Here is a 21,538-nt window from a genome sequence, read left to right on the forward strand (position 1 = left end):
ATGTTTTAACTTCGCATTGACAATTCTAAATAACTTAATACTTTAAATTGTTTGGTTTGAGTTATTTAACAACCATAATTAAAGTCATTCATCATTTCATTCATCATAATCTTCTCTCATTTCACTTAATTCATTAAACTAAATATTAAAATACCTTATATTTTAAATTATTTATATATTAATATCCTTTAAATTTTTATAACTTTTTTTTATAAATCCTCAAAAGCATCACTAATCGTTACATTTTTCTAAACAACCTTAATCTGAAAAAGTAACTAATAACCTAACATTTATTTAATGAGAATGAAAGTAGAGCAACTTAAGAGACTCATCCAATAAGTGTAACAAAAGCTGCATTGCTTATGATTCATACTTTTGTACTTTATTACAAGAATAAATATTACAAATTCCAATTAAAACCTTACCCAGCACCGAGTGCATTTAGCTATACAATCTCCTTTACAATCAACATTATATCCCAAAACTTTAGGATTACGTAGGAGGAGATTTCTAAGTTGTTTTCCATCTATACCCCATTGATCTCCTAGAATTTGCACATTTGCCATCAACTCTTCCCCAAGGTTACACCCAAGAACTTCTGGGAATTTCTTAAGCAACTTGGAAAGATCATCATCTGTCAGACCCAAGCTCTTCAAATAATTCAATATCTCTTCCACTGTTTCAACCCGCGGGACTTCCTGTTCGCGTTCTTCGCCCCAGTAAGGCGATCGAATCTGACCAAATGCTTTCCCCAATATCCTGTCTTCCTCTTCAACTGTCAATTTAAATACAGAAAGAGCTTGTCTGCATGCTTCCCATGCCTTGTTATCTTCTTCGTTTAGGATTGCTGTTATGGTTTGAGAAGTTGATAATACCCTCTTCCTACTTTTTGAATTCAATATCCCAACTGATATTGCTGGTCTAAATGACACATGATCATCACACTGCAACTAGAAATTATAAATTTATGTTTCAGAACTCAGTTGAATAAAAAATTCATTAGTTTTTGGACAAGTAACTTACAGAAGAAGAAAATATGAAGCGTGTGGAAGATTCAAAGGTCGCAAATGGACAAGTTGAGGATAATCCCAGCATGCCTGCACCAAATGAAACATGTAAGCTGCTTATCAGACATGGACATATCTTGCAAGCTAATAAAGCAGTTTCTAAACTGTCACGCCCCAAACCCATGTTATACATATATTTCGTTAATAACATTCTAGGCCAAAAGTATCAACCATGTCATATTCATAAAAACCAATTACAAAGTGAGATATTTCACATTCTTCTATAAAATAAATGCTAATGGCACCATATTTGCTTCTAGACTATTACTTCTTACAAACATTATATTCCTTTTTTAAGATACACTTCTGTAGAACAAAATACATAGTATAGATGCCTTCATCTATAATACCTATATATAAGTACTTATATATATGCTTCAGTTTCTTTGATCCTTCTGGACTACTCATGGTCTCTGTCTGAAAATAATTTATCCATTTGGAGTGAGCTAAACGCGCTCAATAGGAAATAACAATCATTTTAATAGTTAAACTAAGTTGCATATATGATGATGAAGAAAATGAGACACGCGTCATACAATGTATTTACATTCGATTCTTACTCTAAGACTCAAATAAAACTCCCCTTATCTCCATTTTCTTTAACAATACCCTAAGCATAACCCAATTGCTTATGAAGTTGGACTCAGTTAATTTTACAAAATTAGCGTGATTATTCTACAAGTTTATCTTTAACAACCTAACAAATCAACTTAACAGTACAAAATTCATGCTTATTACTTGCAAGAATACACGCTTTAGAATTGATTAGAATTGATAAACCTACAGAGCTAGTAACTCTAACTATTCGTTAAATAGAATAACATTTCCTCAACAAATTTACAGTAACTAACCTATCATATAATCTGTAACTATATAAGGCATCTGTTGACCTAGAAAAATTAGCCGAAATTATCATAATTGAGAAATTGATAAAGAACAAGATGATGAACTCTCTTCAAGGCTAATTACTTGCAAGAGTAGACGCTTTATGTAAACATTAACATATATGAGTGTTAAATCAATTGCAAGAATCCATTCGAGCTAAAACAACAGAGAGAAAAGAGAGAGACGCACTGTAAACAGCATGAGAGAATGATAGAGAAAGGAACGCAGGTTGAATGAATGAACGAACGAACTTCTAATTGGAGTCCGTCAATCATCGACTTCACGGATCCAATCTTCTGCAGGCCGTCTTCATAGCCACTTGTTTTTGCTAATCAATGTGATTTCGAAGAAACTCAAATGTTATTGACTTTTTGAGATTAACTGTAATTTCATTTTTTTATTTTATTTTGCGATTTATTGCAATTAATTGTTTATAAAAAAGAAGTCATATGATTTAATTGTCAATAATATATATATAGTTTAATATTGTGGTTAATTTAAATACATAGAAAATAAATGCTTAAATTGAATTTTAGATTAATTTATACATAAATTTAAAATGATTAAAAATAAAAATAAAATTATTACATATATATTGAATAATTATAAATTAACAACCACCCTGTTTCTTATAACTTTAACATTAATTAGTCTAAAATATTGAAAAATTCTACCCAAAAAAATTATCATTAAATAAAATTTTGTTTGATCAAACTACTAATAGTCTAAATTCATATTATAAGATATTTTTAAATATATAATTCTTTTATTTTAAATAAGACATTTTTCTTTTAATTGAAAATATAATTGTAATTTGAATTTATAAATATAGATAAAAATTAATAAAATCACATATTAATGTTTTTTCCCAAGAATAATTATTATATATATATATATATATATATATATATATATATATTAAAACTTAATTTTGTTAATCAAAACTTGTAAAATAGTTTAAAATATATTAATTCAAAAAATTAAACTTTCAAATTCACAAATCATAATTCAAAATTATGATTTGTGCTTGTTTGGTATGTAGTTAGTTTGAAAAGAATTTTATTATATATGGAGATAAATTAGTTTAAAAGTGCAATATTATATAAAAATAATAACATATGCTATCCGTTCTAGAGTTGATCTTCATCCATTCACTCGTTCGCAAGAAAGGAGATGCTACTTTCAAGACCTGATAGCTGCTCTGCAACTGTGTATGATGCGTTATCTCGATCTTCGTTATCTTCGCATCGCCGGCACAATGCATCTGATCTCAATATGAACTTGGAACGGTTTCGTCCAGTTACGTTTCCACGCTTTAAAGCTACTCTCATCACTAATTCCGATTCCTTCCTAGTCGGTAAGCTCATCGGAAGCTACGGTTTCATGAATATCACCAGGTGTGTCTGTCTGTCTTTCTAATCCACTTTTACTTTACTTACTTTACTGCAAAACAGCCTTCAATGTGAAATTGAACTTCAATGCTTGTAATTATTGTATGTGAGATTGGCTAAAACATAATAATGTTCTTCTCAGTTACTCAAGACCACAGACAGGTTTTGAGATGGATTATTCACCGGATGAATTAGGACAGCTAAGAATTCAAGATGTAGGAGAAGGCGACGTGATGATCAGGTGCATTTCATCAAATAATGTCTCATTCATTCCATGTAATTACTGAAAGTAAATCGAAGATCTTACTTATATATAGTTGATTCATCATTTTTTCCTACTTGTATTGACTCACGTGCAGTACATTGTAGGCTGTATGAAGGAAAAATAGCTCAAGGCATGCTTAAAGGGACTCCTGTTACTTTTAAGGTGCTAGTTTCCACTGTTTCTATTGGAGTTGTAGAAGTTCATGAGAGAGTGTCTTTGTCCATTCTTTTTGAAAAATACAAAGGTTTATGGTTTTCTTCACTAGGATTTATCCAGAATTTGTATCTGCAAAATCAAGTTATGAGAAATGTCACTTTATATTAGGTTATATAATGTTGCTTAGCTTCCATGAAGGTTTATCCTGGCCAACAAGTTGGTGGTTTGGAAGCTGATATGATGGCTGCCAATGAGTTGAATGCTCATGTGTATCTTCAAGTAAGATAGATTACAACTATCAGTAATTCCATTATATTGAAGGAACCTTTTGAACGGTTAGCATATACCCTGTCCTGTTTCAGAGCATTTCAAAGAATAGCCAGAATCTTCAAGTACTTATTGGTGGATTCGAGACAAAGACTGGGGAGCAGGTTTGTAATTTTAAAACTTGAGGTACCAGCCTAAGAATCAACATTATATCGCTAATTTTGTTAGATAAATGCACAACTTATCTCTTGTGTTCTTCTGTACAGTGGCTTGCTTTTCGTGGTGATGGGAAATACAGTGCAGCAGATTATGCAAAAGTTACGGTTGAAAAACTCATGAAAAAACGTGCTTTAGGAGAAAAAGGTTTTTGGAATCCTTTTGAACAAGAGGTAACCTTAAACAATAAAAGAAATTTTATTGTTAAGTTGCTTCAGGGTACTATAAAAGGCTTGGCATACATGCATGACCATGATAGATTACACCAAAGCCTTGGACCTTCTTCGGTTGTTCTCAAGTATGCTTTCTTGAGGATTCACTTGTTCCTATTTTCTTGAATTGCAACTAATAAAGCATGCTTTAATGGCAGTACATTGGTTGACAAAGAAGCTGGCTACTTAGTTCCAAGGCTTCGGGATCTTGCCTTTTCAGTTGATATAAGGTATTTTGAGATACCTTCGACTTTGAGTTGACGAAGCACTTACAAATAAAATAGTTGTTTTGAGGTATATTGGGATTAATGGTTAAAACATTACTTTAACATCTATCAAAATATAATCTACCTTCTACAATTGGAGAGGAGAACACTGATTCTTTCAGTTGCTGGCAATTCAATGTGTTTACTTTGTTGGAGGTATAGAATGGGAAGGAGACTGTTCAAGGAGGCATAGAAAAGAGAATGTTGACATGCCGAAACCTTAACCTGCGCATTTGGTTTCTTATTGACAGTCATGGATATCAATGTGGACTGTTTTCCCATGATAAATTTATGTATACTTTGCAGATATTCAGAAATGGAGAAGCAACCTTCAGGACCACTGTCAAAAGGACTATGGAAACGTGCAACTGCTGCCGGTGCATTCAACCCAATGGAGAAAAGAGCCTTTGGAATAGCTGATGACATGTATTACTTATTTGTTTTTTTGTCACAATTTGTTCATATATATCCCAAACTGAATTGATTTTGATGCATATTACCATTGAACTAACTATATATAGATATGCGGCTGGGCTTCTTTTTGCATACATGGCTTTTGTTCCATTTTGTGAAGCAGGAATTCTGGATAGCATTTCCTTGCAAGTAAGCTTCTTCTTGTCCCGACAATTGTTGTGCATAAGGTATACTTAACTCCTTAAGAACAATTATTCCATGTATTTGCAGAGGCTTATTGAGAGCACTTTTCAGCTAGATCTTAAAGCTATGAGAGAGTAAGTAATCTGGATTATACTAAAATAGCTTTATTTTAATTCCTGATAACATTTTCGAAATATCAATACTAAGGATATTTTGGTTATTTAGCCCAAATAATTCATTTTGTAGTCAAACAAAATTATTTGAAAATAATCTGATTGTTTCTGAAAAAACCCATATTAAACAAACTGTAAAGTCTGCTATACTATAACTCATTTCATTCAGAGTGTTTCTATCCTTTTTCTTTGAATGGGGGAACAGGTATTGTTTAGCAGATGATCAGTTATTAGAAGCTGTCAAGTTTCTGGATATGGGCAATGGTGCTGGCTGGGAACTCTTGCAGGTGCCAAATCATTTATTATATATATAAGATAGATAGATAATGATCTTCATTAACCAGAAGTTTGTTTTCATGGTAATTTGATGATCTAGGCCATGCTAAATCCAGATTTTCGAAAAAGACCAGTTGCAGCAGCTGTAGCAAACCATCGTTTCATGACTGGTCCTGTTTTCTAAGCCTTCTATGAATTATTTCATGTGAATTGCCAAATTACACTTTCAATACATGCAAAAAAATAAAATCTCTTATTGTACATAAAAATGAGTTGTAATATTCTCCTACTACTCATCATATATGTTTTCATGTAAGATCCATATATTATGAAAGAAGGTTGAATGAATGAAGCTAATTTGACAGATTTCTGAAGATGGTATTTGTCATTACCTTTTTGATGCTGTCAAAGGTAAGATGATTCTCTTACAGAATGAACAGTTGTGACTATGACTTGAGAAGTGGTGTTGGATTCTTTAATTTTCTTTTGAAGATATAATGAAGAGCAGTCCCCAACAAAGGCCAGGTAGATAAGACAGCAATATAAGCAAGAAGCCATAAGGACCCTTTATTTTTCCGAACAAGTCGATCAAAGTGTTGCCTCATTCTGCTCAATATTTCCAACTGTTTTGTGTTGTTGTCCTTGGCTGTTGCCCGATGATTATTGGTGGTCTTCTTCTTGGATTCCTTGTTAACAACAAAAATCGCTTCTTCTTCGCTACTAGTTGAATCATCAGAAGTAGTCAAAGTGGTCTGCTGAAATTTTCTTACACCTGATGTCAGCTCTTTCCCAACCGCAGCAGCTGCTACCATTCCATCGTCGGTTACATTTAGGTAAGGCCCTTGATTGAAAGAAGAAGAAGATCCGCATGTCTCGGTTGACTTGGTCTGCAAATATTTGAAATTAAATGTTACCAGATAAATATGTGGATTGAAGGAGCTGAGCCTAGCCAATAAAGGGTAGTAACCGAACCGAACCTTCTTCTGGATATGCATGTGGGAACTAGAACTGAGAATACTCAGAAATTCGCAAGTTGCTCGCACCCACCTGGAAAGGATTTCAATATCATCCTGTACTTTATAAAGGGAAAAATAAACCACATAGAATGAAGAAGAGAATAAAATACCAGAGGCTAGAAGCAGTTGGTCCTTCGAAAAATGCAAGATGACCTCCGTGTTTAGTTGTAGCAAGGACTATATTTTTGTTTACTCTAAAATTGATCAAAAGATGTTGAATTAAAAGTGAAGAAGACGATTAATATCAATTAAATATTTGATTCTATCATACCTGCATTCATCCCAAGGAATTGCTTCTTTTGTACAGACGGGATCATCTAGAGCACTAATACACAGAAGTGGAACCGACACGTTTGCAACAAAACTAGAACTGCTACAATGTCGGTAGAATGTATCCACAGTCTTTACGAAATAATAAGATTGAAATATTTTGTTATTATTAGTTTCTTGGAAGACAAATACAGGCTTAAAATAGAGATAGATGTTTATCACCTCATATTTCCCAACAAGACAGGTCGCATGATTGTCGAAATCCCTTATAGAGCGCGACTTGCATAAGAAAAAATATAAAACCAAAATAGGTATATTGTTAGTTCTTTCAAACAAACTTGAAACCAATCTCCATACGCGTGAACAAACGCATCTTACCTTTGCAATGCCTTCCCAATTCGCAAGACGGGTATAGTGAGTTTCATGCCTGAAATTAAAAAGATCAATCAGTCACTATTATAGGAATAATCAGAAGATGAAAGATAGAGGATTTATGAGGACATACAATTTGGCATAACCTTGCAGACCAATTGCAAGGACTCTGTCATATAGCTTCTGCACAAGTTTTCTGGATATGAACCTGTCACCAATCTGGAAGAACAATAATATGTTTAATGTTTGTTAACAAATATATACATTAAAAAACAAAGGTCTTGAACACAAATATGTGTCTTGAACATCTTGCACGAACCAGAAGGTCCCATGGTGAGCAGATTGCAACAGCACCACCAATAGGAATATTCTCACCATCCTCTCCAAGAAATTTTACCTAAGAAAAAAGATATAAATGTTAATCAAACCTAGAACTTGAAAATAAGTTTGTTTCGAATCTCTACTCAATAGTGAAACCATTTTGAGATGAGAAACTTGTAACTGGCAGGTCAGACTCAAACATACCAGGATATTGGCACCGATACTGGTTCCAATAACAAAGAGTGGAGCCCGAGTATATTCACGATGGAGGTAATGAATAACTTCTCTGATATCTTCGGTCCATCCAGCATTATAAAAGCAATCAGACTGCGCCAATTTTAAGGGACTTTGCACATCAAATATCAAACTACTAAATAATCTGAAAAAGAATTTAGTGAAGTAATAAAATGTTAAGAAAATTAACAATTGGGACTTACAGTAACAGAAATGCCTCCCAGACCCCTGTGGTTGGTGATGACGGCATTCCATCCACTTTTTGCTGTTCCCCAGGCTAGATGTTTTAGGTACTGCATAGTGCCGCAAATATCATAAATATAAATCCGGGTATAAAAGGATGTAGAAACTCTTCATTCCATTCTCTTATTGGGTTTTTTTATGTCCATGAACAATTTGTTTGTTGGAAAGTGCATTAATATGGTTGTTTGCTTCAAAACTTGTTAATATGAGCCATTTATTTCATTTGGAAAGAAAAAAACCAAACGAATAATCCACTAATGAACATAGAAGATTTGCTGATATAGATGTAATAATTTCAGAACTTACGGGAGATGTTGAATCACTAGTTAATCCCGGTATGATGATCACAATGGGTGTCATATCATCTTTGTGTATAGAATTATCTTTGAACCTGCCATCTCCCAAAACTGTGTAACAAGTCCATGTATAATGTTAAAGAAAACATACAACCTAATGAATTATCTTCCCTTATTCCATTTTCTCAAAAAAATATGCTTATGGAGATAATTCAACAGCAAGTATCTTATAAAACTCGGTTTGCATATTGACAACTTAAAATACCATAAAATTATATAAATATAGGAAACATACCCTTAAAAACATATATTTACGCAACACTAATCCAAAAGTTTGTCAAAGATAGGACCCATTTGTGGAATAAACATTTTAACACTACAGATTTAGTCTACTTGACTTGAGGAATGATTCCAAGACAGTCTAAATCAGATTCAGAGAGATCACATGTTGAGAATAGACACATATTCTTAGCATCCCAATCCAATTTTAGAAAGAACAACAATTGAAATCAAAGAGAAGAAAGGTAGAAATTACCATCAGATTTCAGCAACCAATCCAAAGCCATAGTACCACCATCAGTTGCATGATATAATTGTCTGAGAACAGATAACAGAATTTCAGATAACAATCATAGCCACTTACTTGCATAAAGTCTGATAGAAAAAACACTCATTACTTCTACTGCATGGTTGCTCTTTTAAAAGTTTCGTGCGAGATACAAACAGTTTTGAGCTGGAAACCTAATTATTACCTTCTGTAGGTAACAGTTGGAGGTCTCCCAAAGAAATTCAAAAAAGTAGTCTGAATATGAGGGCTCGATAGCCACGGCGTGGTCAAAACCCTAAGCATTTCAGAAATAAAGAAGGCAATTGACATCAACAACAGAGACACGGAATTCGGTCCAAAAAGCTTCAAACAAACAAACCTGCCATGCAGGATCCGGCACTTGGATACAACGTCCTGGTAAATCTTGGATGAAGGGTTGTAAGTAAGCGAAACCGGCGATCCACGGAACCCATTAAATGCATCCTCAAAAAAATGAAAGTCAAGGAAATTGTAGATGTAAACGATAAAAGAGAAGAGAAGAAAACAAGCGTAATGCGATTTGGGTATGAAGGAGGCGGCCTTGAATAGAAGCTTGTAGGCACACTCCGGCGATTCCAAGAGTTCGGATGAAGAAGAGCAATCCATGGCCTGTAGATAATTATTTCCACACAAGAAGAAGAAGAGGAAGGAGAGATAATAAAATAAATTAGTGTAACAAGATTCCGTCTTTTCGATATAAATTGGAAATAAACCTATGTATTTAATAGCTCATTTACAAACCAATTAAAAAAACAAAAACTTTCATTCTCATTGCTCCATAATATATATCATCATCATATACTGTCACAATCACATTATAACAACAATATTGATGAATTAAGAAACATAGAATTACGTCCAAGCAAAACACAACATGATGATGATGATGATACATTAAACATTAATAGGTAGGTGGAGTGGGGTGGGGTGGAGTAACAAAGTACATAAAAAAACAAACAAACTTCTTTAAGGTTGAACTGAGATCAATTGCGTGCGTGCGTGTTGGAAATGATGATGAGTTAATGGTCGAAACTGATTATGCAACGAAGGCTTTCTCCTTTGAGCATGTAATCAAAGGCCTTGTTAATCTCGGAGAAGGAAACCTCATGAGTTATAAACTTCTCCAGCTCTAGCTCCTGCATACATACATGCAAATCCAAATTCATCTATCCATCCATTCATCCATCACAAACTCAAAAACAAACAACGAAATAATCAGATATTTAGATTACCTTGTTCATGTAGCGTTCAACCACAGAGGGAATGTCTGTTCTTGGTTTGTAGTTTCCGAAGAAGGTTCCTTTAAGAGTCCTCTCGTTAAGGAAGTTCACTGGATGAGTCTGGAATACTGCATCCTTATGAGGAACTCCCACCAGTACCGCAACTCCCCATCCCTGTGTCATGAATTATTCATTTTCTTAAATCTCAAACAACAATGGTGAATCATAACCACTAGATTCAGTAGCTACTTACGTCGTGGACACATTCGAACGCGGAAATCATGGCGTTGATGTTTCCTGTGCACTCCACACTCCTGTCCACTCCTCCATCCGTCATTTCAGCAATCACCTAATAATGCAGCAGCAACAAATTCAGTAATTTCGATCTAACAATAGCAAAAATCAACTAATATATACCTCTTGCACAGGTTTTCCACATTCTTTCGAGTTCACGAATTCAGTTACTCCAAATTTCTTTGCTGTAACAATTAGATTTGTTTTCATTACAAGTTAGTCGTCATTCATTGGATTCATAATTAACAATTTATTTATATTTCATTACTTACCCAGCTCGAATCTACTAGAATTTATGTCCACACCAATAATCCTAGAAGCTCCAGCAACCCTTGCTCCTTCAGCAGCCTGAAGCATATAATAGAAAACAACACTTATGATATATGATAATATGAAGAAGATGTAGTAGCTAGCTAGTTAATGAAAACACGACGCACAGCAAGGCCAACAGCTCCAAGTCCGAAAATGGCAACAGATGAGCCCTTTTTAGGTTTTGCAACATTAACAGTAGCACCAAATCCTGAGATGAAAAAGAAGAAGAAGAAGAAATTCATATTAATTTAGTTTATCATCATCATCATCATCATCATCATCTATCTATCTTGATTTGCATAAGTAAATGAAAGAGAAATATGGACCTGTACAGAAGCCACAGCTGAGGATACAGACTTTGTCAAGGGGTGCAAGAGGATTGATCTTAACGAGACAACCAGCGTGGATGACGGTGTACTCGCTGAAAGTGGAGGTACCAAGGAAATGGTAAATGGGCTGACCATTGATGGTGAAACGAGACTGTTGATCGTGAATCATAACTTTCCTGTCTGTGTTGATCCTGAGTAGAGTACACATGTTACTCTCTTCGGATTTACAATGAACACATTCTCCGCATTCGCCTGTGAAGACAGGGAGGACATGGTCACCTGGAGCAAGATCAGTCACTCCCTCACCAACACTTTCAACAATCCTGAATCAATCAATGAATTAATACATGAATACAAACAACAATCAAATGAAAAGAGCTTATTATTAATAATAATAGTATTACCCTGCTGCTTCATGACCAAGGATACGAGGGAAGACAGGGTTCTGACCCTGCAAGAGAATGAATGAATGAATGAATGAATGAGTTAATGGAATGATCTACTTACTACTACTACTACTAAGTCTGTTATATATGCGTTCCTACCTTGGCCTCCCAAAAGTAAACATCGGTGTGGCAGAGAGATGCGTAAAGGATCTTAACGCGGACTTCCATTTTCTGTGGAGGCGAAACCTCCACTTCTTCTATCTTCAATGGCTGTCCTGCTTCCCATGCTATAGCAGCTGCGATCGATCGATTCATAGATCACAAACGAAAATAAATAAATAAATAAATAAATAAATCATTGAACTCAAACAAACTCGATCGGTTGATCAAGAAACTACTATACATACATACATACCTTTGCAGCGGATGACTTGACCAGTAGTAGTATTCGACGACATATCTTGAAGAGGATGATCTTAACTAAGCTTAATGAGACTGATCTTTAGTTGTTTTGATGATGACGATGATGAAGAAGGTTTCGGTCGATTTAAATAGTGTGGAAATGGAATCAATCGTCACTTTGCAATTCAGTAGGCGACCGATACCAAAACCGCTCGGTCGGTTGCGATAGTTTTTACCTTTGCTGGTTTTTCTTCTTATTATTATTATAATACTCCACCGCCTTACTTAATATACTCATTTTACTGTTAACTAACTAATCTCAAATGTTATAACTTTTTCTATCAACATGCTCAATCAAACTCTAGATATTTCCAAACAATTATCTAGATTTTAATTTTAATTTATAAGAGAAATCATTAATAGATAGATATATGGATTTGTTTATGATTGATTGATTAATTTCAAGGCATAATAATAATTTAAGAAAATAAAAAATATTATAGTATTTTGATTAAAGAATTTAATTATTAATGTTATGAGTGAATTAATGATGTTAAATTAAGTTGTATTATTTAAATAAATTGAAAACGAATTTGAAAGAAAGATATGATAAAAATATTAACAGAAAAAGAAAATGAAAGATTTGAAATAAATAAAGACATGTTAATGGTTTTGTTCCTATTTATTTATTTGTCTTGTATTGTGATTGGGTTGTGGTGCCTTTTTAGTTTTTAGCCCATTGGCAAAGATGTTCTTTGTTTGACCGAGTCAGTCAGTTTAGGCCTGCGTTTGATTACAAAAACCACGTCCACGCCTCAGCCAGCCAACGGTAATAATACGAGGTGGTTGTTTTTTGTTTTCAGATTCTGGTTTTGGTTTTGGTTTTGGGGAAACAAATACTTAATTTGAAATTTTATTCTATTTATTATAATAACTTCAACTTAACTTAGTCAAATTTGAAAACATCCAGATTCAGATTCAGAGTTGGATTTAGATTTGGACTATCTATCATGGAAGAAATAATTGATAGTTTTGCTAGCTAACGCTGTGAAAGGGATTGACATTGTATTATTATTGTCCTTTTGATAGTGAAATCTTAAATTATTATTCTTGTAAGATTATAATAAGGCTCTTCAACTTTTACTTCATTTTTTTAAAATAAAAAAGATGAATCATTAAAAAACAACACTGTTAACCGAATATCTAAGTAAAGAAGGTGTATTAAATTTGAAATTTACCATATATATAAAAGTTAGAAACTAATTTTGTAACAGTACCTTTCATTCTGGTGGAAAACCAATCCTAGTGAAAAAAATTGAATCGACAAAACGTTTCAAAATGCATTTTACAATCAATTTAGTAATATTTATATGTTACAACATAATTTTGGCAAGCAAAGCAATTAAGGAGATAAAAATGGAATTGTGTGTGTGTTTATAGATAATCATGAAGTACGACCCTAAACATACTAATTAAACATTAAGTCTCATATATGGATATTTTAAATGAACTAAAGTAATCAAGATGGTACAATTCTCCATATATATATATATATTTATATTGGACATGTTTAAAAGAGTTACAATTTTAAAAAAAATATATATTTGAACTAATTTTGTTAAATATTATATTTAGATGAAATAATGTTTATGAAATATATTTTAGTATATATATATATATATATTAATAAATTTAATAACATTGATTCGTTTAAAATCTGTTTCAATGTTTCATTCAAGTTACAAATGTTTGTAAACAAGTCATATCATAAATACCAACTTTAAAACTCATTATAACAACTCAATCCCCGTCGAGATGGATATCCACCATATTAGGCTTGTGAGTTGTTTTTGTCATCCAATTGTATTGTTTCCTCATCGGAGTGGATATCCATCATATTAGGCTTGTCGTGAGTTGTTTGTCATCCAATAGTATTTTGGTTCCTCATCGAGATGGATATCCATCATATTAGGCTTGTCGTGAGTTGTTTGTCATCCAATTGTATTTTGGTTCCTCATCGAGATGGATATCCACCATATTAGTCTACATGTGAGTTATTTTGTCATCCAATTGTCTTTTGATTCCTCATCGGGATGTATATTCACCATATTAGGCTACATGTGTTGTTTTTGTCATCCAATTGTCTTTTGTGTCCTCACATAGTATTCCAACATGATAAGCAACCATTTTGATTTTTCTTTAATTCAAGAGAGGAATGTGGTGACTTTGATCTTCAAATATGGAACATTAAAGTTTCCCTTATGCTTTTTAAATTTGGGTGAGTCCGGTCAAATTTAAGCTCGATTCTCCCTATTTTGCTAGAATAAATGTCTATTTTTTTTTATCTTGCATTGGTTGGTGTTTTCATTGTTTATAAAAAAGTGTCAATGATCAGGGTTTTTTTTTTTTTTTTTAATTTATTTAAAAATTATATTTGTTTACAATATTTAATTGAAGGGTTGATTTAAGTGAATTAATGCTCGAATATTTTTTAATTATGTATATATTATTAAATTTAATATGTTCATTCAATTCCAATTTCAGCTCCATGTGTTTCCAAACAAGTTAAGAACATTCCGAACTTTCAAACTGGATGATAATTTGTTGTAGATATAAGGTTTTCAATATAACACTTACAAATTGTTTATCAAGATTCTTGAAAAAGATATATCTTGATCTTATTGACATACTTGGAAATTTCTAATCAGGTCTCCAATTTGAGTGATTATTTTATATATATATATATATATATATATATATTTTTTTTTGTGAGTTATTGAGTTTCAAATCCTTGTTTACTTTATTTTTTCTAGATGACTCTAAATTCTTTATTTTTTTTTTATTCCAAAGCTTCTAAATTTAAATAATAACTAGAAATATATATGAACAAAAATTTCATGGTTTTAACTTGATTTATATATATATATTTTTTCTTTTTTCCATTACTAGATACGAGATCAAGTTAAATTATTTAAAATACAATTTAAAGTTACTAAATAATATATAGGATTTATAAAAAAAACTCATTTTAAATTTAATATATTGCTATAACGACACAATATTTTATTTTATTTATGTTTAAACTAAGGAGATAGCATGACCCGTCATGACAGTCACAATTATAAATATTTTTTAAAATTATTGTTATTTTTTATTTATTAAAAGATGTAATTAAATGAGACGACAAATATAAATATAAGACATGATTAACCGGAGGGATCATAAAGCTACTAGGGTCTAAGATATAAAAAACAGGGAATGAAAACACTCCTCAAACAAAAATTTAAATTTTATTAATGTTCTCCCATTTGAAGATGGGAGGGTTCTCAAATTTGGAAAATGGTAAGGGAGAAAATTCAGCTCAGTTTGGATTAGGATATTGCTCGCGCAATATGGGCAACTTGTTGACTGGATACAAATGCCCTTACTCAACAAAACTGGACCTTTAGTCAAAATTGCAATATTTGATAAGATGAAGTCATGAAAACAATGATCTTTAAATCTCACTAACTCTTTTATATTATTTTTTTTTTTTACCTTTTTCAAACTCTTATACTACTCCCATTTTAAATCTATAATAAATCATGTTTAGGCATTTAAAAAAATATATATATTAAAAAAACATGATTACATTTTATTATACTACAAGATTTATTTATTTTAATTCTAATTTTTTTTTTGACCAAAGTAAAGAAAACGCAAAGTACCAAATAAACTAGTCTTATAATGTTTTGTGTATAAGCAAATGAGTAAAGTGGTTGGACTGTTGGAACCCTAACCGGATCTAACAAGCAAAATACAAATCAGACCATGTTTTTTAGATCAAGGCAATGATTTGAATAGGCGATAGAAAAGAAAGTAATTTCTTGAAATTTAGGGTTTTGATCTTCTCATATTTACTTTCCCGTTGTCCCAGTGAAAGCTTCTACTCTCCGCCCGCCGTCTCTTCTCCACAGTCTTGTAGGCGGATGATTTAACAAAATTTCCGCAGAAAACATGGGAGATGGGTTATGGAATACGCAGGAGTCGACACATCCATCGACCGGCTTGCTCAAGCGGCATCGCTCCGACTATTGTAAGTGGTTCATTTTTCAAAATCATGTTTTTTTATAGATACCCACAACGGAACACTCTTGCACACAGAATTTCATGCTGCCCATAGGGTTTCCTTCTGTACCGAGCTAAATATTTCGTAGTACTGTAAAATAATAACAAACTCTTTGAATTCGCCTGCTATGAGCCATGCCTTCTGTAATCCCCAGTCATGGAATATGCAGGAATGTGGTTTGTTGGCTTTTTACGAGTGTAGTATCTGAGATGAATTGATTTCCGTTGTCAAGTCCTGCCCTTTATTTATACCAAGTATATAAATTTCAGTATATCTTTGTTCTGAATCATCTTCAGAATTCCCTGCCTTACTATCAATTGTCCAAACTTTTTGAAAGCTACGAAAAGCCTGTTGGAACTTGGATTTTGTTCCAGTAGCCTGTTATTATTATCTTTGTATTAGTTATGGAAGAAGCTAAACCATATTTTATGCTAATCAATGTTGTCACACGTTTTTAAGGCTTTGGGGGCTATAGAAAATTGAGAATTTGTTATCAACCTTCGCTGGTAAATGAACTGCAGTGTAGTCATTGTTGGAACATTTTTGGGAAATATTCTTAACTACATGCTTTTACCTGTGATATTACTTCTTTTTCCAATGAAACAGCATTTTTGCTACCTTTTGAGATTCTTTTACCGTTTCCTTTCTTCATTATTTTTGAGTGGCTCACATGGCTGTCCTATTTGGAAGGTTTGGATATGTCTTTAGTTTATATCTATTTTGGCTTAAATTCTAGTTCCCTAATAACTTTACTAGTTTGAGGTTAAATATCTTTTACCTTGTGCATAGTGCCTGAAATTTCCCTGATAACTTTACTAGTTTGTTTTTTATCAAGTGTGTATTCTCCTTTTACTTTGGAATTCAGATATTGAGTTCTTATGATTTCAGCATCTTCAGCAATGCCATCAGCTCATGAGAACCAGGGGTACTTGTCTCAGCATGTGGATTTGGCGGGTCCCCGGGTTATAAAGGAAACAAACGACATTGGTTCTGCATATGATCGTTATCTTCAAAATGCGGTATCCGATTCATTTTTTGGTTTACTTTTGTAACTAGTATTTATTGGCTTTTGGATACCAAGAATGTTCCTTTTGTTGCAGCAACTAAGTTCCTTAGGCACAAGGGAAGTCAACAGGATGGCTGGAGCTGGCCTAAAAGCCTTTGATGGTGGATTGTCTGGTCCTACATATACTGATCCTATTCCAATGGAAAGACATGGAATTGCTGGTACACGTTTAGTATCGAATAGTCTTCCCATGGGTTTGGATATTCAGATTCCTGTCGGTGCTATGGCTAGGTCAGGACATGAGACATTACCTCTTCCTCTGGTTGATTCAGTGCCTAGGTCAAGCCGTGAGAGATTACCACTTCCTCCAGATGCTACAAGTACTTTGTATGTGGAAGGGCTTCCGTCAGACTGCAAAAAGAGAGAAGTAGCTCGTATCCTTTTATATTCTATGATGCATGACAGCATAACTAATTTTTCTGCATTAAAAGAATATTTATAATAGCAAATTGTTGTATTTGAAGTTAGTAATACCTTTACTTCTTTCTAAGATATTTTCCGTCCCTTCGTGGGTTATAAAGAAGTAAGGCTCGTGGTGAAGGAATCCAAACATGTGAGTTAGTTGGCTTTCAGGAATCCTCTTATCTGAGTCTAGGGCTAGTTAATCTTCCACATAGTAGTGCCATGAACTTGTATGAGCCCATCCCTTTTTTTAACTGATTTGTTTCTTCCTTCTTGCAGCGTGATGGAGATCCTGTTGTCCTTTGTTTTGTGGATTTCATTGATCCGGCATGTGCTGCAACTGCACTAAGTGCACTGCAGGGTGATTACTTTAACTTCTTCACTTGACTTTTTTATTTATTTATTATAGTGTGTTTTTATGGCAAGAGAAGGTTATTTTTATGCTTTCTAATATTGAACTTGTGTTTCTAAATCACTCACATAGAAAGATGTTTGGCAACCTGACCCACGCGTGAGATTGGATTTCCTAAACCCTATTTGATTCTAATACACCCAACACCTGGTTCCTTCTGCATGAGCAGAAGCTTGAGCCTGTAATTAGAGTCGAGTGAAGACAACTCGTAAGGATAGGATGACCAAGGAAGACGAATAAACGTTTCTTTTTTGATTCATCCCTTGAGATTAATGCCACATTCAAGAATTGTTTTTTGATCCAATCCGTAGGAATGAATAGTAAAGAGAAATCCCAAAATGAACTAATCACCCAACTAATTGATCTAAACTTAAGATGTGCCAAAATAAGGTGAACTCCTTTTGATATGTATGGAGTGCAACTTTCCTAACAAACTAGTGAACTGGCAGTCTTTCCAGGCTGAAATAAAAATACCCTTATTTATTATTTAAGAGTGCTGCTTTCAGGTAACTCAACTTCCCTTCTTATTGACCTAGTTAATCCTCACTGTCAATCTGATCACATCTCATTTGTTGGATTCCGGATCCCCTTTAATTACAAAACTCTCCTCTAAACACATCTGTTATTATCTTACAAAAACTGCTTTTTTTTCGATGACATGGCATGCATTCTTCACCTTGAGCATACTGAAGCCTTTCATGTTTTGTAATTCAGGTTTAGTTGATGAAAGTCATTGCACTATCCACTACTATGCCATAATAATATGATATTCTAATAGGTTACTAGTTATTTAATTCTTTTATATGCTGTGTAATTTGCATGTCATCACTGCGTAAAGAAACAAGGACAATGGAAATAGAGGATTATGTAATGTGGCGTCCCGAAATAAAAATTCTTGATGAAGAACAGAAGGTGTTTCGGGATTATTATTAAATAGTAATTTAATTCAACAAGAAAAACTTCAAAAATTGCAGATGACTTAAGTATCTGTTATTAGAAAATAGAAGGATTAGTGAATCATTTATAGTCATTCAGATTATTCCTTTTGAATTGAAGAGTCTTCCTCTATAGTTGACCGAAACTATAGAAAGAGTACTTGAGCAACATTATAGTCTTGGAAGGACTACCAATAATTGTAAAAATCATTTAGACTAAATATCAAACCCAAACTCCCATAGATTATAGAGTTCTTTAAATTTTGAAATCTTCAATTTAGGGCATGCAGTTTCATTGGTTCTGGACAAACTATTGTCTTCATAATTAGTTTTAACTATTTAAAATTCCTAAATCTCGTAGGTATCTGCAACAGGACTGATATTTTTCATTTAAACCTTGCAGCAGGCTGTAATTGTTGTTTGATTTCCTGTTTCCTGTCTGTACTTCTGGGCAATTCTTTTCTGTCTTATTAACTTGGTTATTAACAGAAACTCCCTTCAAAAGGTTCCAATCCTATTTTGGAAATGGTTTCAAGTTCTCATTAACTCCATTCTGATACCAATGCATTATTAATAATTATTTGTGTGATTCCCCTTTTCTTCTTAAAGAATAACTTTACTTGAAATGCTACCCATCCAATACCACAGTGCAGGATGTAGTTTTTCTGGAGCAGATTTTCTTAATTATTTTCCCCACTATAGTTTTTATCCTCATTAGTCACAATCCTTAAATCTAAAGATTGCAAATTTGTTAAGTTTTAGAAGCGTTGGTATAGGATTTAGAGAAATGACTTGAGAAAAGAATAAGAATTGGGAGTTGGAAGCGTTGATTTAAGAATACCACAGTGCAGGATGTAGTTTTTCTGGAACATATTTTCTTAATTATTTTCCCCACTATAGTTTTTATCCTCATTAGTCACAATCCTTAAATCTAAAGAGTGCAAATATATTACGTTTTAGAAACATTGGTATAGGATTTGGAGAAATGACTTGAGAAAAGAATAAGAATTGGGACGAGACGTAGAGAGAATTGGGACGTTGGTAATACTAACTTAATATCATTTCAACCAAGTTTGTACTCTACTATTGATACACATCTATTCTCAATAATTCCAACGATATCCCTGTCTAAACTTGTATGTTTAATTTGTAAGCTATCTGAGACTTTAGGGACTATTTGATAGTTTGCACAAGAACTTCAAGAAATCAATCATTTTCAGCTCATGAGCTCCTTCCTATTATTGATTTGAGGCAAATGTTTGAGATTCAATTCCCACTAAAAGCACCCGACTGAAGTGGGATGCTGTGCTAGCCTCCTCCAGAAAAAGAAAAGGAAAAATTGGTCTAAAAAAGAAGAGAGGAATGAAAAGATCATGCATATATATATATATATTTGAAACTTGCATCTAGTCTTGTGTTGAGTTTCCTTTATGCTGGTTTATTCTACTGTTTTTAAAACATGTGCTATTCTAGAGACTTTGCATGATAAAGTTCATTAATATGCTCAATGAATAAATAACTCCTCCTTACAGGTTATAAGAATGACGAAGATGATTCTGATTCTGCTTACCTGCGGATACAGTTCTCAAGACACCCAGGCGCCAGATCCGGAACTGGACCTCGTGGGAGAAGATGATGATGACAGGTTCAAGATAAAATGTGAAAAATACCGAAGTCTGCTATTTCAACAACAATCAAATGTTATTTACATTATTTTGAAATTGGGTCTGTGAAAGTTCTAGTTGCATACAAAGATTAATCACAACAGTTTTTTTTTTTTTCTGTGGCATGTTTGGATAGAAACCCAAATTGTAGGAAAAATGTACTGTGTTTTAAACTTTTGAATTTGCCAGTTTGGTGCATATTGATCCCGAGACTATCAGAAACCTTTCAGACCCATCTGTTTTAACTTTATACAATAATGACAAGGGTACCTTGTAATATTGTCATAAATTTGTGTAACTGTCGTGTACATATTAATGCATGCTTAGAGTCTGATTATAAAATTGTCATATTTTTCTTCAATTGGAAGAATAGTTCAGTATAACAGGGGGGTAGGGCTACAAATAGAGAGGTTTATAATTTGATCCATTGTTGAGTGGATGAGATCTATTGAAGTTTGGGAACTATATTTGTAAGTTTGAATTTATCCCAATTTTCAGGAAGACTTTGTCGATAGAGTTGGTGCAGACAATGACACATCCGGGTCCTTGAATTGATACCCATTTTCTGGAAGACTTTGTTGATAAAGTTGGTGCAGACGATGACACCTCCTGGTCTTGTTTGGTTAACTGTTCATTTTTTCGTTTAAGTTATAAGTATAGAAAATTTAAAGAACAAGATGAAGAAGATGATTTGTATTGAGTTCTATAATGGTTGATTTATTATATTAAAAAGAAGTTTGAGATGTAATTGAAATCCCACTTTGAAAATTGGGGCATCTTCTTAAGTCATTGTACGCGGCTTCTTAATTGCTGCTACTAATGACTTCATCAATCATTCAGTCAACACCAACCCCACGTCCCTCTTGTCCATTATTTTTTAGATAAGTTATGAAATCAAT

General features: G+C 33.2%; 5 protein-coding genes across 8 annotated transcripts; 2 read left to right on the forward strand and 3 right to left on the reverse strand.

Annotated features, from left to right (window-relative positions):
* Positions 1-310: 310 nt before the first annotated feature.
* Positions 311-2,298, reverse strand: LOC124926279. Of its 2 annotated transcripts, none has more exons than XM_047466472.1 (3): positions 2,142-2,298; positions 1,024-1,097; positions 311-944 (listed from the first exon to the last, which is right to left on the reverse strand). In XM_047466472.1, the coding sequence occupies exons 2-3, from the start codon at positions 1,093-1,095 to the stop codon at positions 414-416; spliced, it is 603 nt and encodes a 200-aa protein (XP_047322428.1). In that variant the 5' UTR covers positions 1,096-1,097; positions 2,142-2,298; the 3' UTR covers positions 311-413. The 2 variants fall into 2 exon arrangements, with proteins under 2 accessions (XP_047322428.1, XP_047322427.1); XM_047466471.1 differs by having other exon boundaries at positions 311-950.
* Positions 2,299-3,062: 764 nt separating this feature from the next.
* On the forward strand, positions 3,063-6,007 carry LOC124925736. The gene is made up of 12 exons (XM_047465813.1): positions 3,063-3,349; positions 3,486-3,584; positions 3,713-3,770; positions 3,963-4,043; positions 4,127-4,195; positions 4,298-4,545; positions 4,618-4,689; positions 5,032-5,151; positions 5,247-5,328; positions 5,410-5,456; positions 5,701-5,782; positions 5,872-6,007. Exons 1-12 carry the CDS (start codon positions 3,126-3,128, stop codon positions 5,953-5,955), a joined length of 1,266 nt encoding a protein of 421 aa, XP_047321769.1. The 5' UTR covers positions 3,063-3,125; the 3' UTR covers positions 5,956-6,007.
* LOC124925735 (embryogenesis-associated protein EMB8-like) lies at positions 6,002-9,834 on the reverse strand. Its single transcript, XM_047465812.1, has 14 exons — positions 9,450-9,834; positions 9,276-9,365; positions 9,059-9,120; positions 8,534-8,634; positions 8,188-8,277; positions 7,955-8,077; positions 7,749-7,826; positions 7,563-7,648; positions 7,436-7,484; positions 7,280-7,336; positions 7,059-7,189; positions 6,898-6,981; positions 6,749-6,818; positions 6,002-6,658 (listed from the first exon to the last, which is right to left on the reverse strand). The coding sequence occupies exons 1-14, from the start codon at positions 9,713-9,715 to the stop codon at positions 6,218-6,220; spliced, it is 1,728 nt and encodes a 575-aa protein (XP_047321768.1). The 5' UTR covers positions 9,716-9,834; the 3' UTR covers positions 6,002-6,217.
* A 25-nt stretch (positions 9,835-9,859) lies between these two features.
* LOC124925737 (alcohol dehydrogenase 2) lies at positions 9,860-12,222 on the reverse strand. Its single transcript, XM_047465814.1, has 10 exons — positions 12,066-12,222; positions 11,810-11,946; positions 11,669-11,715; positions 11,262-11,587; positions 11,061-11,143; positions 10,896-10,971; positions 10,747-10,808; positions 10,583-10,678; positions 10,342-10,503; positions 9,860-10,245 (listed from the first exon to the last, which is right to left on the reverse strand). The coding sequence occupies exons 1-10, from the start codon at positions 12,106-12,108 to the stop codon at positions 10,129-10,131; spliced, it is 1,149 nt and encodes a 382-aa protein (XP_047321770.1). The 5' UTR covers positions 12,109-12,222; the 3' UTR covers positions 9,860-10,128.
* A 3,571-nt stretch (positions 12,223-15,793) lies between these two features.
* LOC124925738 (RNA-binding protein 2-like) lies at positions 15,794-21,395 on the forward strand. 3 transcript variants are annotated; one of them, XM_047465816.1, is made up of 7 exons: positions 15,795-16,127; positions 17,049-17,179; positions 17,261-17,600; positions 17,718-17,779; positions 17,908-17,989; positions 20,508-20,620; positions 21,138-21,395. In XM_047465816.1, exons 1-6 carry the CDS (start codon positions 16,049-16,051, stop codon positions 20,609-20,611), a joined length of 798 nt encoding a protein of 265 aa, XP_047321772.1. In that variant the 5' UTR covers positions 15,795-16,048; the 3' UTR covers positions 20,612-20,620; positions 21,138-21,395. The 3 variants fall into 3 exon arrangements, with proteins under 3 accessions (XP_047321773.1, XP_047321772.1, XP_047321771.1); XM_047465817.1 differs by lacking the exon at positions 21,138-21,395 and having other exon boundaries at positions 15,794-16,127; positions 17,058-17,179; positions 20,508-20,849; XM_047465815.1 differs by lacking the exon at positions 21,138-21,395 and having other exon boundaries at positions 20,508-20,849.
* The last annotated feature ends 143 nt before the right edge of the window (positions 21,396-21,538 follow it).

Source organism: Impatiens glandulifera, chromosome 2 (genome assembly GCF_907164915.1).
Source record: "Impatiens glandulifera chromosome 2, dImpGla2.1, whole genome shotgun sequence".
Classification (NCBI taxonomy): Eukaryota; Viridiplantae; Streptophyta; class Magnoliopsida; order Ericales; family Balsaminaceae; genus Impatiens; species Impatiens glandulifera.

Bases quoted from the DNA above. Each gene is read 5' to 3' on its own strand.
- LOC124926279 (XM_047466471.1), bottom strand. From the start codon at position 1,095: ATGCTGGGATTATCCTCAACTTGTCCATTTGCGACCTTTGAATCTTCC. The intron at 951-1,023 runs GTAAGTTACTTG...TATAATTTCTAG, and splicing joins GCTTCATATTTTCTTCTTCT to TTGCAGTGTGATGATCATGT.
- LOC124925736 (XM_047465813.1), top strand. From the start codon at position 3,126: ATGCTACTTTCAAGACCTGATAGCTGCTCTGCAACTGTGTATGATGCG. The intron at 5,329-5,409 runs GTAAGCTTCTTC...ATGTATTTGCAG, and splicing joins TGGATAGCATTTCCTTGCAA to AGGCTTATTGAGAGCACTTT. The intron at 5,783-5,871 runs GTGCCAAATCAT...TTGATGATCTAG, and splicing joins CTGGCTGGGAACTCTTGCAG to GCCATGCTAAATCCAGATTT.
- LOC124925735 (XM_047465812.1), bottom strand. From the start codon at position 9,715: ATGGATTGCTCTTCTTCATCCGAACTCTTGGAATCGCCGGAGTGTGCC. The intron at 8,635-9,058 runs GTAATTTCTACC...CTTGTTACACAG, and splicing joins TTGGTTGCTGAAATCTGATG to TTTTGGGAGATGGCAGGTTC. The intron at 6,819-6,897 runs GTATTTTATTCT...AATCCTTTCCAG, and splicing joins CCAACTGCTTCTAGCCTCTG to GTGGGTGCGAGCAACTTGCG.
- LOC124925737 (XM_047465814.1), bottom strand. From the start codon at position 12,108: ATGTCGTCGAATACTACTACTGGTCAAGTCATCCGCTGCAAAG. The intron at 11,588-11,668 runs GTAATACTATTA...TGATTGATTCAG, and splicing joins CTTGGTCATGAAGCAGCAGG to GATTGTTGAAAGTGTTGGTG. The intron at 10,679-10,746 runs GTATATATTAGT...CTGCATTATTAG, and splicing joins GTGGAAAACCTGTGCAAGAG to GTGATTGCTGAAATGACGGA.
- LOC124925738 (XM_047465816.1), top strand. From the start codon at position 16,049: ATGGGAGATGGGTTATGGAATACGCAGGAGTCGACACATCCATCGACC. The intron at 17,180-17,260 runs GTATCCGATTCA...CTTTTGTTGCAG, and splicing joins ATCGTTATCTTCAAAATGCG to CAACTAAGTTCCTTAGGCAC. The intron at 17,780-17,907 runs GTGAGTTAGTTG...TCCTTCTTGCAG, and splicing joins TGGTGAAGGAATCCAAACAT to CGTGATGGAGATCCTGTTGT.